This window comes from Onychostoma macrolepis, chromosome 23, assembly GCF_012432095.1.
Source record: "Onychostoma macrolepis isolate SWU-2019 chromosome 23, ASM1243209v1, whole genome shotgun sequence".
NCBI lineage: Eukaryota > Metazoa > Chordata > Actinopteri > Cypriniformes > Cyprinidae > Onychostoma > Onychostoma macrolepis.
Window position 1 is genome coordinate 14,824,005 of NC_081177.1, and position 20,655 is coordinate 14,844,659.

At 35.8% G+C, this 20,655-nt stretch overlaps 1 protein-coding gene across 5 annotated transcripts in view; it reads right to left on the minus strand.

Annotated features, from left to right (window-relative positions):
* Positions 1-20,437, minus strand: part of fmnl3 (formin-like 3) — a 45,952-nt gene extending 25,515 nt beyond the window's left edge. For all 5 annotated transcript variants that reach the window (XM_058762915.1, XM_058762914.1, XM_058762912.1 and 2 more), the window contains exons 1-3: positions 19,843-20,437; positions 1,478-1,561; positions 238-318 (exon numbers count right to left, since the gene is read on the minus strand). In XM_058762915.1, coding sequence (XP_058618898.1) covers positions 238-318; positions 1,478-1,561; positions 19,843-19,956 — 279 coding nt within the window. In that variant the 5' untranslated portion in view covers positions 19,957-20,437. The remainder of the gene's footprint in view (positions 1-237; positions 319-1,477; positions 1,562-19,842) is intronic.
* Between the last annotated feature and the right edge of the window lie 218 nt (positions 20,438-20,655).

Below are 20,655 nucleotides of genomic sequence, written 5' to 3' on the forward strand. Positions count from 1 at the left end.
CTTACTGCCCGCAAACTTTTGAAAGTTTTTTTTTTTTTTTTTTCCAGGTGTATAATTATTGTTCTACTCAGATTCTTTGTGCAAAACAATAAGTATTCTTAAATAAATATAATTAGCAAAGTTGGTGAATTTTTTTTATTTCTAATAATACAACCTCTTTAACTGCTGCAAGTCATGTTCACATGCAACCAGGTGAGAAACAGACATTGGTTACACAATCTTGCGAATGATGCTGACCTTGCGTGTGACTCTTGGGTCTAAATAACCACGTAGTTTCTGGATGTATGTATGTGGAGGATTCTTCACTTGGAAACGCTCCTAACACAGAAAAGAGCGGGAGACAGTTAAACACAGGCAAAAAACATCAAACATCTCCTCCAAAAGATGAATGTTCTGTTTTAACTAACACATACACATATTCTTAATCATTTCATACTGTTTGTTTAAAAAAAAAAAACTGACATTATTCTTAAACAATTTTTTGTTGTAACTATGAACTCCCTTTTTCAGCAGCACAGATTTGTCAAGATGCACAACTAGACATTTAAAATTAGTTTTACAAAACATGCACAAAATGTAGCACTTAATGTCATAATTTACTGCACTGATGCATTTTTTTTCAGCAAGACCCTGTATTTAACAAGATGTGTCAGTTTACTTAAAGCGACAGTTCCTCTAAAAATAAAATTCTGTCATCATTTACTCACTCTCATATTATTCTAAACCTGTATGAAAGTATGAACTCAGAAGGAGAAATTCTGAAGACTGCACAGGTCGATTTTTTAATGCAATTAAAATGAATGGGACTGAGGATAAAATCACTATAAAATTATCATAAAAGTGGTCCTAAGTGGAACTACTAGAAAGCTCTACAGAAGTGTGATAAGTCTGTGTGAAGTCTGTGTGATAAATCATTCAAATCTGACAAAACTGTGTTTTAATAACTGGCAAGCCAAAACTTCCTCTTTAAATTAAAAAAATTGTCATTAATTAATCCGTTGTGGTACTCTCACGAACATGCGTCAAAAACTGACATGGAAGAGATTAAATTGTTGAATAAAGTCATTATTTTTGTTTTCTTTGCACAAAAAAAGGATTCTCGTAGATTCATAAAATTAAGGTTGAACCGCTGATGTCACATGGACTATTTTAACAATGTCCTTACTACATCTCTGGGCCTTGAACGTGTCAGTTGCATTGCTGTCTATGCAGGGTCAGAAAGCTCTCAGATTTCATCAAAAATATCTTAATTTGTGTTTTTACGGGTATTACAGGTTTGGAATCACATGAGGGTGAGTTATTAATGAAAGAATTTTCATTTTAGGGTGAACTATCCCTTTAACTTGTTAATAATAATGATTGTAATAATATATTTTTTTAAATGTCATGTCAACAACACCATTCTTGGAGGTGTTTTCTGGACTGCCTTACTGAGGCAAGGGTGTGACATAATAATGTGTGATTGTGGAGGATGTACCTGGTCACAGATGAGGTCCCACTTCTTCTCATTATCATACTGCCGGAGGAGACGTGCTTTATCTGGGGGCAGGTTCATAGAGTTCTGAAAAACAAGAGAGCGCTTTCGCATCAGAACACACAGGAAGTCATGTATTCCTCCATGTATCCATGGCAACGACCTTGCAGAGAAGTCTCTGTGCTCGTTTTCTTTGGGTCACAGCGGTTTGTTGTCTGACACGAGAAACCCTGCAGCCTATGACCTCACGTCCTGTGCTGACTTCTTATATCCTGTTTGAAATCATATTTCTCTTCAGTCTTTGCTTGATGACTGAATATGATTTTAAACAAATCTTTTTACGAAATTCTCCATTTCAAACTATATTTTTATATTTTCTGAAGGAAACTGCCTTTGCAAAACTCACAGCCACAATTGTGAGTGATTGCCGGTGTGTTGCTGTGCTAGGCAGTTGCTAAGGTATTCTGAGTGGTTTGCAGTATTTGTTTACTGGGATGTTGCTAGAAAGCAAACTGCATTAGTTGAAGTATGACTTATGTGTTAAAGTATACGGAAATACACAATTACGACACACAGACACGTCCACATAAACTCGATTTTGTGCTTTGCACAGAATGTGCGAGAGAATCTTACTTGCAAGTTAGTTAAAGTCAGCATGTTTCTAGCAACTTTCGTAAATAATAACACACTTGATTAAATGGCACAGACATCTAAATGTAACTCTGTCACCTGAAACTTGTTAACTTGAGCTATCACATATCCTGGACAAGCACCACAAAAACAACAGACTTTTATCCTCATAATAAATACTATTGTTCAATAGTTTGTGGTCAGAAAATTTTTTAATACCGTAAAATTTGAAATATGAATTTTCAGGAGCCATTACTCCAAACGTCAGGGTCACGTGATCAGATGTCCTTTTTTTTTTCAGGATTCTTTAATGAATAGAAAGTTCAACAGAACAGCTATTAACAGAAATGAAAATATTTTGTCACATTGTCACAATGTCTTTATTATCACTTTAATGAACGAAAATATTAATTTCTTTAAATTAAATAATAAAAAAAAATCTTTCTGAACCCAAACTTTTAAACGGTAGTGTAAATGTGAGACATTTATTCTCATGATTCCCATATAAACTAGTGTGATGATGATAATAATGCTTTTGTTCAAATGATATATAAACCATTGTTCTTCCTGCCACCTCTTCTAATAGACAGGGCACTGCATTGTAACAAGACTACTCTCTGATATCAGGTCATGTTTGCACTACAAACAGATAGGTGTGTGATTTGTCTTCTAAATCTCTTTAATAGTGGAACACACACTGAGTCAGGTGTGGGGTGTGAGCTGTATCAAACACTGTATCTCTCTTTATTAACCTGAGACTCTGTGCTATGATTCCAGATAGCGTGCAGCAGATTCGCCCAATATGGCACAGACCTCTCAGTGGGTTTCCCTTTGAAGATGGAAGAGGTGTTTGTTCTGAAGATACCACTCACACCCATATCAACACCCACCCGAGCATCTGTCTATCACCTATGTCTTTGCACTCCACGCTAGAGTGATCATCCACCCCAAAAGCCAACAGTTTCACAGCCTACTGCCAAGGCAACATATCAACTCAGTGAAATTACATGACCACGTCATTATAAACAAAACATTTTTGTTTTCATTCCAGTGCTATAAACTCCATGATATGTGGAAAGTGAATACTATATGTGTTGAAAGAATGCGTTATATTTTATTTCCACTGTAAAGTGATTAAGTCTTTCCACAAGTCAAAAATGAATCATATTCAGTGACATGTCTGGGAAAGGCTGGTGAATGCAGTATGTATCATTGCAGTTTTTCTTAGTTTTGCAGCATTCAGTGAAGGATTCATCGGACTGATTCAAACTGATAACCTGTGTGATTAATGAAAAGAATCAGGTCTAAACTTTGAATCAACTGAACCAATTCCTTCGCAAAACAATTGTTTCGAAACACTCAAAAGTTCAGATGGCATTGAGGCAAAGTTTTGAACGCAATCGTCATTAGTAAAAGTCTTTTTTTATCTCATCATAGACAAAAGCCTAAACTAAATTAAAGCTTAGAAGAGTTCATTCAGAATAAATGTCCACAGCTGTCTGTTTTGCGATGGAGCTTTAGATTTACCTGTAGCAAACAGCAGTGCAGGAAGAACTGATGTATATTTGACTTGTGGAAATTAAGTCTTTCCACAAGTCAAAAATGAATCATATTCAGTGACATGTCTGGGAAAGGCTGGTGAATGCAGTATGTATCATTGCAGTTTTTCTTAGCAGCATTGCAGCATTCAGTGAAGGATTCATCGGACTAATTCAAACTGATAACCTGTGTGATTAATGAAAAGAATCAGGTCATAAGTTAATTCTTTTTTCTAAACTTTGAATCAACTGAACCAAGTCCTTCGCAAAACAATTGTTTCGAAACACTCAAAAGTCCAGATGGCAATAAGGCAAAGTTTTGAACACAATCGTCATTAGTAAAAGTCTTTTTTTAATCTCATCATAGACAAAAGTCTAAACTAAATTAAAGCTTAGAAGAGTTAATTCAGAATAAATGTCCACAGCTGTTTGTTTCGCGATGGAGCTTTAGATTTACCTGTAGCAAACAGCAGTGCGGGAAGAACTGATGTATAACAAAGTTTTGAGTTAATAAATCCAGACAGTTCAGCTTTCAGCATTTAATACAACAGCAGACAGACTCAACTGACCATGTAATAAATTTGTTTTGTTTGAAACCACATTCGACTGGAAGACATCCCAATTATGATGACTAGGGTTTGTAATGTCTGAAAAGTTAACAACTTTTAGGCAGAAATGACAATGTGTAAAAAGAGGCCCTGGAGAATGTTATTTGGCTCTGTCTGTGAAGATCTCAAGCATTACCATTCCCTCCCACAATCCCCCTTCCAATGTTATTTTTTTTACCTCCCAATTGTGACCGACATTGTGCATTCCAGATGTCCACAGTTTCAGAAGGAATGTGTCATGTTTATAACAGTAATGAATTTGGCTATAAATTATCCTAGTTAATATTTTCTATCGCCTATTTTCCCTCCATTCCCTTCTCTTTAACTGAGCTTATAGATTTTGGGTTGGTCAACAGTTGAAGCTCTCTCTCTCTCTCGCTCTCTACTCTCTACAACTCAAATGTCAAGGATGGAATGGGTGCCTCCTACACTTGTTAGCATGCAGTATTTAATAAATGACGTAAACGGCAGCTCTTTGTGATGAGCTCACTGCTTCCGAACATTTCACACAACAAACCTCATCCATTGTTTTTGAGGAAGAAAGGAGCGTAATGTCTACAAAATTAGCATCAGCCATTCTGAGCCAGTATGAAAGCATCCAGTCTCTGAGGAAATATCAGCTATACTGCATTTTTATGTCAACAGCAAATCCCATCTGAAAGAAATATAATTTCATTATGAATTTTTTCTTCTAGACAGCAATGAGATTGTCAGATTTTCTTCTTAGAAATATGCATATTAAAGAAGACAGCTCCATTTTTTCAAATATGGACTTTGTTATCCACATTAATTTCAGAGCTCTGTATTATGGATTGACCGATTATCGGCATGGCCGATTATTGATGCAGATATTAAACATTTTTATGGTTAACGGTATCGGTCAGTTTCAAGACCGATTTGCCAATAAAATAATTTAAAAGCATTTACAGAAATTTTTGTCAGAGCCCTTGTTATTCTTAACTTTGACATTAATTTTAATTTATACACCAGACAAATATATTGGTTCAAAATATCGGTTATCGGTCTACTTGATCTGTAATAATCGGTATCTGCCTTGAAAAACACATATCGGTCAACCCCTATACTGTATGTCAACACTGGCCTAATTTGTTTATTTTCATTTCTCATAAGCAATTTTAGGAGACATCTGGCACAAAGTTAATACTTAAAGAGCTTCAGTTTCCTGAGCTATGAAAGAGCAACCTGTGAGCAATAAAACTGTCTTCTGGGAAGCTTCAAAACAGGAGTCAGAGGTTGCATCTGGCCATATGTCTGTTGCCGGGACTGCCTAGTGACCATTTGTTGGTCTGATATGTAATTAGGGCACTTAGAGCAGTGAGGTTCCAGTCCTTCTTTCACATGATGATCCAGGATCTGGTGCCACATCACTGATAACAGTGGCTGCAAAGAGCTCAGATGAGTCTTTATCTGATCTACAGTAGCCCTCTGAGATTTAGGCTTCTTTGTTTTCTGTTTCAGAAATGAGCGTCTAAGCAAATAAGTTTAAGATTCACTTTTCTAATTCAGCTGTGCAGTATTTACCCTGGGGTTTTTTCTTAGGGCCCAAGAGCTTCCTGCACATATATTATTAGCTAAACCTCTGAAGCAACACCACCACAATCAACTGAAACTTGAGTACAAAAAGTACAAAAAACGTCTTCGAATCAAAGGGGAACCATCAATGCGAAAACCCACTGAAGTACGATCAAAGAAAACACTATGAAGATTTTGATCTTTATGGAGAAAAACTAGCCTGTCCACTCCAGGCCACACTAAAAACAGCAGTCTGAAATAACAAAACACTGAATTCAGTCCTAACCACTAAGATGGCACACGGTCCAATGGGATCAAAGCACTCTGTCTATTCCTGGAAAGGAAGAACATCTCATTTTGGCATAAAAAGTCCCACACATTCAGTATGAAACGTCTGAAAACATTATACAATATAAAAAGGTGGTCATGTCCAAAAATATGAATGCAATACAACAAAAACAAAACAAAATAATGCTGATGTTCTACCTTTTCCAAAAGACCTTGCTGGCTACTCCACTACAGCAAAAGGTTTAGCTAACTGGCGATTCCTAATCTAATTTTGCAAATCTCATTAGACCTTTCCCACAAAAGTCCAGTCTTGTTTTACTGGCATGACAGCTTTAAAAAGAGGCCCACATCTTATATCTGAGATGAAAATACTTTCATTTTTCAATGTCTGAAAATAAAAAGTAAAAAATCTACTCCCGAAAGCACTTTACTTCCAAATTAAGAGTGACGCTACCCACCACAGAGACAAAAAGAGCTTCTGTTTGATCCCACTATAGTTTGTGAAAGGGTGACTGTGCAGACACAACAAAGAACCATTCCCTTTTTCTGGCATGTTGAGCTGTTTGGCAAGTGATTATGTTGAACAATAGACTGTGGCTATTGGTGACTACAGCTACCCAAAAATTGAAGAACTGAGGAACATTTACTATTTAATACTAGAGTAAAAAAGGACTCAAATGTAGTGTATTTTAGTTTCTGGGAACATGTATTTTTGCAAGTCTGGAAAAACTTTTTCTCTCCCTAAAAAGAGGAACAGAAGCGTGGGAAATGGAAATACACATGACGAGATGAACCATGTGAATTACATACAATAAAAAAAAGTGAGCAAAGACTGTGCTACAAATTACAGGGGGAGTTGGGAAAATTACCTATAGAAATTGTGATGTTTGGCTGAAGAGGGAGCGGGACAGGCAAAAGGGGAGAGAAAGATGTGTCTTAAGAGAACAGTAGCTTGATTTGTTGTCGAGTATCAGATTGCAGAGAATGAAGAGAAGTGAAGAGCTCAAGAGACAGAGAAGAGAAGGGGAGAACAGACCCCAGTAACGCACAGCCCTCCTCACAAAACATCACACGTGACGGAGAGCACAGGTCAGACAGGAAGACAACATACAGAGAAAAGCAAAAGAAAAGCAACCCAATCTGTGCTTTCTCACATGGAAAAGTGGTCTCCAGTTTATGACTTGTAACAATATAAACTCTTCAGTCAACATGAAATTTGCGCCATTTTTTATTTCTGTAATATGATGTAAATATGTACTTTTTCTGAGTGAAACAATATTATTTATTTATTTATTTAAATAAAAATAATAATAGCCATTATTATTAAATATATTTACAAAATTTAAAATAAACAAAAACTCTTTTATTAATGGTTATTATTCAAAATAACATACATATATTTATTTAATTTTATGTATTTAAATGCTTAATTTTATTATTTGATTGTATATAAATAATAATAATAATAATAATAATAAATACTAAATTATATATTTACAATATTTACAATATTCAAGTGAAATATTTTCATAAATATTTATGAAGACAGACATTTTTTACTTTATAATAGCATGCACTGATAAATCATTCACAATAAGACCAGGAACATGTATTAATAAAGTAAATAGGGTCATTTTTTATTTCATGTCAGCTTTACGAAACAGACAAAAGACACTGCTGATGGGCGAACATCACAAAGCAGCACCAAAAAGACTCTTCTTCCCCATACTGATGTGGTCAAATATTAGTCTTCACCAGGGGGACAGCTATGGCATGTTTAAAAGAGGGCCACAGACTTTTACAGCCTTATTTGGCTGGTTCTCCATCCGCTCTGAGGCCAGTGGGAGTTCATGTGAGCAAAAATTCTTAGCTGCATTTATAAACACAAACAATGCAAATATGTTTTTCGCCCATGCACAGCTCCGAGCGTCAGCTCCCATGCCTGAGACTAGACTCTGGGAGACATCCAACATAAACTCCTCTAAAGCCCACTTAAACCTACAAGCTTAATATAATTTAAACCCTAAAGCCAATTAGAGTGGTTTACAAACTGATCTAAACGACTCTTTAACTACAAAGTCAACAGGTAGAGTTTATACCCTGACTCCATTTTATGAGTTTAAACGGCAGCCTACTGTAGTACAGGAAGAATGAGGGAGACGTCTGGGATCTTGTAACCTTTCAATGGATCTAGCATATGTCAGCATAGTCGACTAGACCAGAGCGGAGCGCCAGACACACACCGTCTCCCCATCTGACCGTCTCCCCCTTTCAGCTACTGAGCTCTACCTAATAGGTCCCCAGGCACCGAGCGTCAACGTAGGATCTGAGGAATGCACACGAACCCTGCCAGATATAGTGGACTGTAAGTTTGAATGGGAAACAATAGCTCTTACTGAACGTCACACTGGCCTGCTGAAGCTTTTTTCCTCTCATTCTTCCAAATATTTTTTGGGAAAAGTGTGTTGAACCCTGTACAGTCAATATGAAAACAGTAAAATGTTAAAACTTTCCAACCATTTTTTCCTTGCTAAAAAAAGCCCTGCTTCACTGTATTAAACACAAGGAATTTGAATATTACATGAAGACTGGTCAAGATAATAAAATACTTGTACTTTTTCTCAACAATATCTTCTGTACAACAAATCTGAAAACCGAACCCTACTGAGTGAGACCCGTTTCTGCTGCACAGGCCAAGGAGTGTCACGACTTATTGAATTAGTTCTTCAGAGGTTTACATTGAGCCCTATCCAGATGACTTTCCAACCCCAAGGATGTGACCAAAACCTGTACACTTCCCTCATTGCTGATCTAAGGTCTGTTGAGATGTTTATCTTATGAAATGTCAAGGCAAGGTCTTGGTATCTTTGAATATATTATGAGAGAAAGAGAGAGAGAGAGAGAGAGAGAGAGAGAGTGATAATCTTTACAGACACAGGGACATTCCATCCAGGCCCTCAACCCACCCAAGGACCCCCAATAAAAATAGGATTTTCTCACTTAATAATGACAACAAACGTAATTCTATAATACTTAACAGATCATTATTGTAACCCTTTTAGATATACATTTTAATCATCTAAATTTACATATTAATAATATAATATAATATAATATAATTGCAAAAATGTTTTTTAAATATATATTTTAAATAAAACCATATATTTTATTTATCTGCCTATAGACCCCCTTGCAGGACATTTGAAGAAAATTTATTAATTTCATTAACATTAATCAATCTATAATATAATAACCTTCTATAATATTGAACAGATCATTACTGAACCATATTTAGATATTAATTTTATAATATAATATAATATAACTTAATATAATATAATATAAATAGTGCTGTCAAACGATTAATCTCGATTAATCACATCCAAAATAAAAGTTTTTGTTTACATAATATATGTGTGTGCATTGTGCATATTTATTATGTATATATAAATACACACATGCACGTATATATTTAAGAAAAAATGTTTTTACATTAAATATATTTATATATAATATAAATTATAGAAATATAAATATATACATGTAAATACATGTAAATATTTTCCAAATATATTCTGTATGTGTGTGTGTGTGTGTGTGTGTATATATATATATATATATATATATATATATACACAGTACACACATATATTATAAACAACATTTTTGATTATTTATTATTGATTAATCATTTTACAGCACTAACTATAATATAATATAATATAATATAATATAATATAATATAATATAATATAATATAATATAATATAATATAATATAATATAATAATATGGATCTTTTTTTAAATAAAATCCTGTGTTTTGTAGGAATTATATATGGACCCCCTTGTGGACCACCTGGTTAAAAAAAAACCCCAGGCCCTATGACAAACCTGGAAGAATGATTAACAGAATCTTATTGAAGAAAATGACCTGAAGTAATGACATCACAATCACATGTAAATGACAAAGTACTGGGTTTATGGGTGAATTTCCGTGTCGTACAAAACCACATCAACACAAGCTCTCGAAGCTACTGTTCCTCTTATTCCTTGAAACGGTGTACAATACAAGAAAGAAGCACAGGAACCTCAGCCACAAAAGGTGTCACAAGTCCAGGGGGATTTCCAACTTTAAATTTAGTTTAAAAGTAACAGTTTGCTCTAACGAAAAGATTGCTGGGAACGAAAGTGGAGATCTACAGGAGGTCAGGGCTGTTCTCAGGCACCTCTCCTGGCAATAAGCAAGACAAAATGGAGTGTGAGAAAATGCTGTCCTCCATTCATTGCGCTGACACCTAATCTCCCAAACCTAACCAGTAACCTGAACCAGGCAATCACAACAAAGCAAATCCACAAAACACAAATGTCCCATCCACCACAACACAGAAAGAGACCGAGGTCGAGGTACTAGTGAACTTCCACACCATCCCCCACCAGATGTTTACATAAGAAACACAAACAATCCCCATTCCAAACCATTCAGGATCTAGGCTAAATATAATACATACAATCATAATAATAAATAAAGCTAAAATAAATAAATAATATATAATCAAATAAAAAATAATAATATGAAATAAAAATTTTAAAAACTTAAATTAAAATCATTTACACATGAAAATTATGATATCCAATGACCATATCATCAACTTTTACTGCAGATTCTGTTGCCTGTTTAAATGCCCATGGACACACCACCGTAATCAGCTGTGAATTTGCTCACTGAAAGTAAAACCAGTAATGCAACTTCAGCTCTTCAGAATTGAGAACACTGAAAACGTGAACGTATGTGAAACTTCCCATTCCAATTTCTCAACAACACAGTTAACTGGTAAACAAAGACACTTTAAAGTCCCATAACATCATATTGATGGGGCCATTAACACCTCGATGGTCTCCAGCTGTGGTGTGCCTCCCGCATACTAGTGCACTATGCTCTTCTCCACCAAGAGATTCACTGGGGCTCTGAGCAACTCAACACGATGTCAACCGCAAATCATAGTCAGGTCAAAGACAGAAAAACGTTTCCCTTTAAAATAGAAAAGTTCAGAAGCTCATGTAAGGACAGCCTGGCCATTCTTATCTTATAACCACAAAAATGTTGTGAAAAATTTCCAGTTTTGGTTAAGCATTCTGTATGAAAGTGAATTCTCATTTATGAATTAATGTCTTCAATGATGTGGTAACTTAGAAGTTTTTCCTGTCATGAGGCGTGATTTCAGGAACTACTGTACTGTCCAGTCATGAAGTCAGAACTGAGCATGTATGGTGCTATAAATATAAACATTCTACAAATATAATTTATAGTGATTCAGATATTCTGGCTGACACTTAAAAAGAGGATGTCCTGTTTGTGTCTTCGGTCGGCCACACAGGAGATGGAAAGGAACAGGGTCATAACGGATATACAGAGTACAACAGGAATGAGAGCACAGGGTATAGCTTCATTTTGACATCCAAACATTTACAACTGCACACACTCTTGTACAACATACAGTGCTGCTGGAAAGTTTGTGAACCCTTTAGAATTTTCTATATTTCTGCATAAATATGACCCAAAACATAATCAGATTTTTGCACAAGTCCTGAAAGTAGACAAAGAGAACTCAATCAAACAAATGAGACATCTATCAAAGTCTGATCATGTTTGTGGAAGTGAATCATGTCACGAACAAAGGAGATTACTGAGGACCTCAGAAAAAGAGTTGATGTTGCTCATCAGGCTAGAAAAGTTTACAAAACCATCTCTAAAGAATTTGTCCTCCACAAATCCACCGTCAGACAGATTGTGTACAAATGGAGGAAATTCAAGACCACTGTTACCTTCCCAAGAAGTGGTCGACCAACAAAGATCACTCCAAAGCAGAACGTGTAATAGTCTGTGAGGTTGCAAAAGTTCCCAGGGTAACTTCTAAGCAACTAAAGGCCTTTCTCACACTGGCTAATGTTAATGTTCATGAGCCCACCATCAGGAGAACACTGAGCAACCATGGTGTGCGCAGAGGTGCAAGAAGAAAACCACTGTTCTACAAAAATTGCTTGCTAAAGATCATGTGGACAAGCCAGAGGACTATTGGAGAAAGGTTTAATGGATGGATGAAACCAAAATAAGACTTATTGGTTTAAATGAGAAGCTATTATGTTCGAAGAAAAGAACACACTGCATTCCAGCTTAAGAATCTTATCCCATCTGTAAAACATGGTGGTGGTGGTATCATGGCTTGGGCCTGTTTTGCTGCATCTTGGGCAGGACAGCCTGTCATCACTGATGGAACAATGAATTCTGAATTATACCAGCAAATTCTAAAGGAAAACATCTGGACATCTGTTTAAGAACAGAGTCTCAAGAGAACGTGGGTCATGCAGCAAGACAACAACCCCAAGCACACAAGTCATTCTACCAAAGAATGGTTAAAGTAGAACAAAGTTAATGTATTGGAATGGCTGAGTCAAAGTCCAGACCTTAATCCAATTAAAATGTTGTGGAAGGACCTAAGCAAGCAGTTCATATGAGGAAACTCACCAACATCACAGAGTTTAAGCGGTTCTGCACTAAGGAATGGGCTAAAACTCCTTCATGTTATTGTGCAGGACCGATCAGCATTTACAAGAAACTTTACCTTCAGTTACTGCAGCAAAAGGGGGTCACACCAGATACTGAAAGCAAAGATTCACACACTTTTGCAACGCACAGATATGTAACACTGGATCATTTTTCTCAATAAATAAATGACAAAGAAAATATTTTTCTCTCACTTGTTTGATTCGGTTCTCTTTGTCTACTTTCAGGACTTATATGAAAATCTGATGATGTTTTGGGTCATATTTATGCAAAAATATAGAAAATTCTATGACATCGGCACTATATATATATATATATATATACATATATATACATACAGTGGGGCAAAAAAGTATTTAGTCAGCCACCAATTGTGCAAGTTCTCCCACTTAAAAAGATGAGAGAGGCCTGTAATTTTCATCATAGGTATACCTCAACTATGAGAGACAAAATGAGAAAAAAAATCCAGAAAATCACATTGTAGGATTTTTAAAGAATTTATTTGTAAATTATGGTGGAAAATAAGTATTTGGTCAATAACAAAATTTAATCTCAATACTTTGTTATATACCCTTTGTTGGCAATGACAGAGTTTGTTTGGCCCATTCCTTGCAACTTTTATCACAGCCGTGCCAATATACAACCATATCTCACTGCTAATCGTATATATATATATATATATATATCTATATATATATAGATATATATATATATATATATATTTGGAATAATTAAGAAATTTTATGTTGTTGAAAGAATTCTCATTTATTAATTAATTCATTCATTCATTCATTCATTTTATCAAAAGTACAGTAAACATAGTAATACTATGCAATATAATTACAAATTGAAGTAACCAATTTCCAATTTGAATATATTTTAAATTGTAATTTATTCCTGTAATGACAAAGCTGAATTTTCAACAGTGATTACTCCAGTCTTCGATGTCACACGATCCTTTAGAAATCATGCAGATTTTCTGTTCAAGAAACATTTCTTATTATTATCATTGCTGAAAACAGTTTTTGCTGCCTAATATTTTTATGGAAACTGTTACACTTCTATTCAACAGTCTGACTGAAGTACAATTTAAAAAAAAAATAATAATTTTACTTTTACTGAGCATAGATGTTTTTTTATTATATTATATTTATATAATAATTTTTTTTATTATATTCAAAGCCTAAATCTAACAAAATTTTGTGATTATTTTGTGGCCTATGCTTACAAAATCCCAAAAAGGCAGTGGGGTAAGAAAAATATAATTAAATTAGTGCTGTCAAACGATTAATCGCGATTAATCCCCTCCAAAATAAAAGTTTTTGTTTACATAGTGTGTGTGTACTGTGTATATTTATTATGTATACATAAATACACACACAAGCATGTATATATTTAAGAAAAATATGTTACTTATATAGATTAATTATATTTATATATAACATCAGTTATATGAATATAAATATATACATGTAAATACATGTAAATATTTTCAAAACATATGCTGTATATGCGTGTCTTTATATATACGTAATAAATATACACAGTACACACATATATTATGTAAACAAAAACGTTTATTTTGGATGCGATTAATCGTTTGACAGCACTAAATTAAATCAATATATACTTGTGCAATTTTGCTTCTCAAGTAAATTGACCTCATTTTAAGTATTTTTACAAAATATATATTTATTTATTTATTTGAAGTGCATTAATAATCTCAAAGAAAAAGCACCTATATGTTGTCACATAACTTAACATGCAGCAGTAGGGGTCTATCCATGAAAAAGCCATAGAGGCTCCAAATAATGCCAGTATGGAATAGTGAAACTTGCTTTGCAGAATCCTGAAGAAAGTTAAACACAATGTCTAGCTAAGGAGGCCACCAGGGCTACCGCCTGTGTCATGATGGTGTGGTGAGTAAATTCACCCTGAGATAATAATAATGGTGAGTTCTAGCAGAGAGTCACCACCCACTCAGTCCTGCCAACCTTAAAATACATGGAACAATGGGAGTACACTTTTTCTGAATGTGAGCCTAAGAAAAGGAGCCCAGAAAGAGGATGTTCTGGTTTACATACGTTTCATTATTACGAGTGGCATGATATTGATGAAAACGAAACATTTATTTTCAGACATGTGCTAAAATGGCAGTTATCTGCAAGTATGAACTCTTGCAGCAGTTCCTGCGGGCTCTATAGTAAAAGAAACAAGCACAAAGGGCTCAGGGGGGAGAGGCCCTCGCTCTAAAACAACACACACTCACAGAGCCTCCATTGTGCAGGAGAGGAAACCACTGCTCAGAATGGACCCTCAACCCAGCTGCAAGAGAGCAGCCTGACCCACACACACACACACAGAGAGAGACACACACCTATGGCCAAATATAAACCATGCAAATGTAAAATTGCATATATTGTTCAACATATTGCAAATAACATACATGGCAGCTATTGCAAAAATTACATTTAAATTGACGTTTTTGACATTTTCAAGTAAAAACTAAATAAATTTACTTGAGAAGCAAGTAAATTTATTTAGTTTTTACTTGAAAACTAAATAAATTTACTTGAGAAGCAACATTGCATGAGAAAGTAAGACTTTTATTAGATAATTTATATTGATTAACCACATTTTTCTTACCCCACTGATTTTTTTTAATGTACGCATAAACCTCATGAAATAAGATTTATGCTCAAATCAAGAAAGAATATAAACTATACATTAAATTTTGTTTTTTCACTATATACCATTTTTCTTTTGTTTTTGAGCATAAATCTAAGTAAATTTAGTAAAGATTTAAGCTTACAACAAGGGGGAAAAAATCTTAAAATATTCTAAATAAGTGTATTTTTGTCTTAAAACTGTTTTTTAATTGTTAACACTTAAAAGATGAAAACATCTAAGTAATTGTATCTTGATTCAAGGATATTTAGATATTTTAACTGAAAAATATGACAAAAAAAAGTATAAAAAGCTATAATTAATTTAAAAAACCACTGGCAAGAGCTTTTCATATATGTACGATTTTATTGACCAGGCCCAGACTTTTCTTGCATTTTCCGCACTGATATTTACCTGTTTGCAGTATCTAACCTCTGCAATTCTGTGTAATAAATTTAAATATCAACAAATACCCAATGAGCAACTATAAAGAATGAGTTACACCTGAAGAAAACCTGTCAGATTTGAATGTATGTGAGTCTGTGTTTTTGTGTAGGACATGGATGCCTACAGAGAGGAGCCTCAGACATCCCATCTCGAACATTGTGATGGGGCCATCGGAGAGACAGATGTACACCCACAGCATGAATCTGAGGCTCAACAAACAAACAATGGCCGATTCCTCCCCACCTGCAGGCTTTTTAGAAGCGCTCGGGCCCGAAAGCAGGCTGACCAGACACACAGAGCAGATAAACGAAGCACGGGCCAAACTAATGAAAATGATTTAGGTTTAATGTCCCATAAACAGAGGCCACAGCTTGACTCCATTAGTTCCACTTGAGTGACATCTATCAAATACTGTGACATGACAGACAGCGCAGTGTCAGGGGTCACACTGACAAGAAACGGGGCTGGAAGGTCACAGTGTTGCCTCTTCCTGTGTGGCAAAGCTCGCACTTAAACACTCATGCACACCATAAAGCTCTTTGAATCGCAAAAAGCAGTTTACTACCATATCCAAGACTGCAAATCTCTTTTGGTGTCAGCTTCAAAGTAGATAAACAAGAAAATAAGCCCAACAGCCTTCGAAACAGTCCTACAGTACGACATGCTGCTAAAAGTGTTGGTAAAGTCATTACAACGGAGCATAGTGGCAGACAGCCAGTTCAAAGGGAATTTTCCCTCTCTAAAGTTCTCCCGTGGCTTTAACCGAGAGCAGACCACAGGAATCCGCCGCGGTGCAGTCGAGCGGGAGCACTTTGAAAGAGGATATCACACACACATCTACTCCCGCTCCATCGCTGCACCTCTGGAAAAAAAAAAAAATTACACCTCCTGTCTCTTTAACAAAACAAAGGCCCATATGGAGAAGTTTAGCTAGGAAGCCAGACCCCAACTTCAGTTTCAGACACAGAGTGAGGCATAAGAGTGTTCCATTACCATAGAATATTCCATATGGATTTAGGGTTCCACCTACATTGTTTAAAGCTGCACTACAGAGGTTAAACTGGACAAAAATCCATTATAGAGGAGTACGCCTACAAATAATAATTCATTTTTGAGATGTCAGGTCAGATTTAGTGGGAAATTTCAGGTTTACGCTGTTCCCCTTGCACGTTTACATCATTTGTTGTGTCGGTAAAAGAAATGAAAACAGCTTCTTCTATAAGTAATATAATTATAAAAATGAATATAAAAAATATATAAAAAATTAAAAATAATTAATGAAAAATTTAAACTTAAATAAAAATATTAAATAAAATGTTTTGAAAAGTAAAATTACTAAAAATACAAAAATAAATACATTTTAAATAGAAATTTTTTTAAAGCAAATAACAAAATTACTAAAACTTAAACTAAAATTAAAATTAAAACTGAAAATGATTGACTGATGTATTTCGGATTAAAAAAGAACATTTAACGAAAAAAAAAAGAATATTGGCCAAGATTACAACTTGAAAATTGACTGGATCGTTAAAAGCCAGAATGGAGCCAGGTGGTTGGAGGAGAAGTGTTGATGTCAGCCAAAAAGAGGTGGAGCCTACATTTCGATGAAGATTATGCACACAAACATTTTTATTTGTTAAAACATGTGTTGATAAATCGTGCTCAATAAGACCAGGAACAGATTAAGAAAGTAAACAGCGTTCATGTTGACTTTAACACACCCACTTCGTAAGCTTCCAAAAAAAAAAACGTTTTAAAGAGATAGTGCATCCAAAAAAAGAAAATTCTGTCATTATTTACTTCCCCTGAACTGTGTAATTGATGAAAGAATTTTCATTTTTCTGATGAACTATCCTTTAAGTGTTCCTGGAATCTGATATATACATATTCAGTCATGATGCTACTTTGTAGTTACTTTGAATAAAGAAAATCATAATCTTCAGTCTGAAGGCTGCGTGACCAAAGCAATAGTCTAGATTGAGACCATCAAGAAAGCCAGTAGCCAAACTCTCCAGGCACCACTGGAGAAACTGGCCGCAGCCAGCTCCACAATGCAATTTCCTTTCACAAACGAGGGAAAAATGTCAGGCAGCTGTTTCCAGCCGCAGAGAGCTGAGAAGAATCGGAGTCAGAATCAGCCAGACAAAGGAAAAAGAGCAAAACGATGCATGAGGCACATGCGCTCGGTTAGGCCCGAACCGAGCGTTTTATTAGCGGGCCGCATGAAGTTGTCTGATGTAACCCTGGGGTCTCATCCCCTGATCCATCTCCACACACAGCCCGCCCTCCTGTGTGCTAAGCTTCTGTTAAAGCCATCATTGCACGGTTATTACAGCACTGGCACGGCCTACACCTATGACATCATTATGCGCTACCCGTCTGAGAGCGTGTGTCTGAGGGAGGGGACATGGTACGAGCAGACACAACCTCACACTGAGCTAAATGTGCACTACAAGCAGTAGCACACAGGAAATCAAAGGCGGAAATGAGGGAAGTGTAGTTACGTCACTGATGTATGATGTATGCTGTGAGGAAAGTTATAAATACATGTAAAAGAGAGGCTGTGACTGTCAGAATATCATTTTTCCTATTTGTTTTTTGTAATAAATGACTGCTGGGGAAAAATGTTTTTGTTCAGGCTGCATTGATACCTCTATGATGGAGGAAACACTTTCAACCTGCGTGACTCTAATCAGTACCATAGCGTGAAGTCGAAGGCCTCTTTTCCTGAGTGGAGAGCTCTCTACCAGACACACACTTTGATGTTCCTTTATCTGTCGAGCAGGACAGACAGAGCCCAGCACATGCTATCATCCGATAACCACACTGAAACACAAATGTGACTCAAAATGTTATGCTTTCCCACAAAGTAAAAGCAGTGAGAGGAAATCTGGCCGAAGTTAAAGAGGACTGCCGGCAAGGCTCTAAAACTGACCTCGGACCCACCCTGGGATGGTCAGTCTTTCCATCATCGGTCCAGTATGGAGAAAATTAGGTCACTTTGTTGTTAAACTACAACTCTTTGATCAATAAATCAAAAATTCTAAGTAAATTCTATGGGAATGTCCTAGTAACCACCCAGAACACCTTATAAATGACTGGCAATACCCTCATTACAGTTTTAATATGTACATTATACAGCATCTAAATGAGTCAAGTTGTACATTAATATAGAATAAAATCAATTTAGTATCTATTAATCTGTTATTAAATCAAAAACGCAAATCAACAAACTAAAGAAAAAACCACAAGGACTATTTGACAGATTCGGGCGAGCAACGTTTCCAAATGTTACGATGTTATGATTCAGTTACTGTATTACATAAACACGCCTGATTGCCTCATAATGTCAGATTCACAATGACAGACGAGTGTGTAAGCGTGTGTTGAACACAAATGTCTGAGAAAAACCCACACCAGTGGCTGGATGGAGAGAGAGAGAGAGAGAAGGAGTTGGATCTTTCACCATCTCGCTCGTAGGAGTTTTGGGGGAATTCAGAAAATGCTGCGCTCTATGAGGAGATGAATTACATTACACCCCTCACTAAATTACGCTCTTTGTCTGTATGCCAATTCACCAAACAAAACTTTTAGGATGTAAAGTGAATTTTGTGCCTGTGTGTGCCCGTTTCACCACCATGAGAAATTTCACATCATTTATCAGCGCTTGTGAGGCTTCAGAGACAAAAGGACCGAGGAGAGGAGAAGCGTGCGAGTAACAAGATGGGGGTGGCAGCGAAACATTTGAGAAGGTCATAAAGCTTCTGACATACGGAACATATCAAAGAAATGTCAACACGTCCTTTTAGCTCAACTATGCGATGTGATTATCTGTTGATCACTGTGAAGTTTGAGATGCTAGCTAAACAATAACGTTAGGAGCACGGGAGAAAAAAACAATAATTGCTGTTTTAAATTAAGGAAACTATGAAAATTATGATTTCATGTAAATACAGACTACTGCTACGTACATAAGTGAAAACAAACGTGATATTAAGTAAATGTTTTAAACGCGCAAGTAAAAGTTTTCGATATATTAAAGTAAAAATACACTGTATAGCCTAGGCTACTGTATATTTTGACCGCATACTCACCAAAACAATGGCAAATCTTTCCTCTAGCTCTGTTGGGTCAGGCATGGGAACTTTCAAGGGCATGATATGATGCTTCATCTCAGATTGCCCGTCCACACTCTCAATATTCCCCATATTTTACTTTTATAATGTCGTCCAGATGCAGGATTCAGATGCTCTGCGTCTAATTCAGTCTTTGCCTCCCGGCGCCCTTTATAAGTCCAATATACATCCAATACGTGCGATCACATTCCACTTTTGTTTGGTTTGGTTTAAAAAAAAAAAAGTTCAAAAAGATAAAGTGATCCGTTTCAGAACCGATTCCTAATCGGCATGAATGTTAAAAAATGATGAGATATCTGATGTTTTAGATTTAAATCATCTAAGTGAATAAAAAAGTATCACTCTTAAAAAGTATTGTATTGCAGATGTCTGGACAATCCATGTCAAGCAGCCAGTCCTCTTGTTTCTCCTTTTTCTGTTGTTTCTCTTCTCTTGTTTATGCTGTAGATTTTTGTTTTTGGTGTATTTTGGGTGATCCCGATTAGTGCTCATCTGTTAACTCGCTGCGTCCACAATGAAAGCTATCGACATGCGACTGATCACACCCTCTAATAGCAAGTATACAAACTGCACATCGCTAGTGTAACTGTGTAAAGTTGAATGACTGGGGTTTTTGTCGGCTCTCTTGGCCATCTGCTGGCGGGACGCTGGAATTACAGCATTACTAATTGGGAATCCCAGTAGCCCCCGCTGTGGCATTTTTTAATGACTTTATTCATGACTGGCTTTTGCTGAGCCTAGTTCTATTTTCTTTCGGAACAGTGAATATCA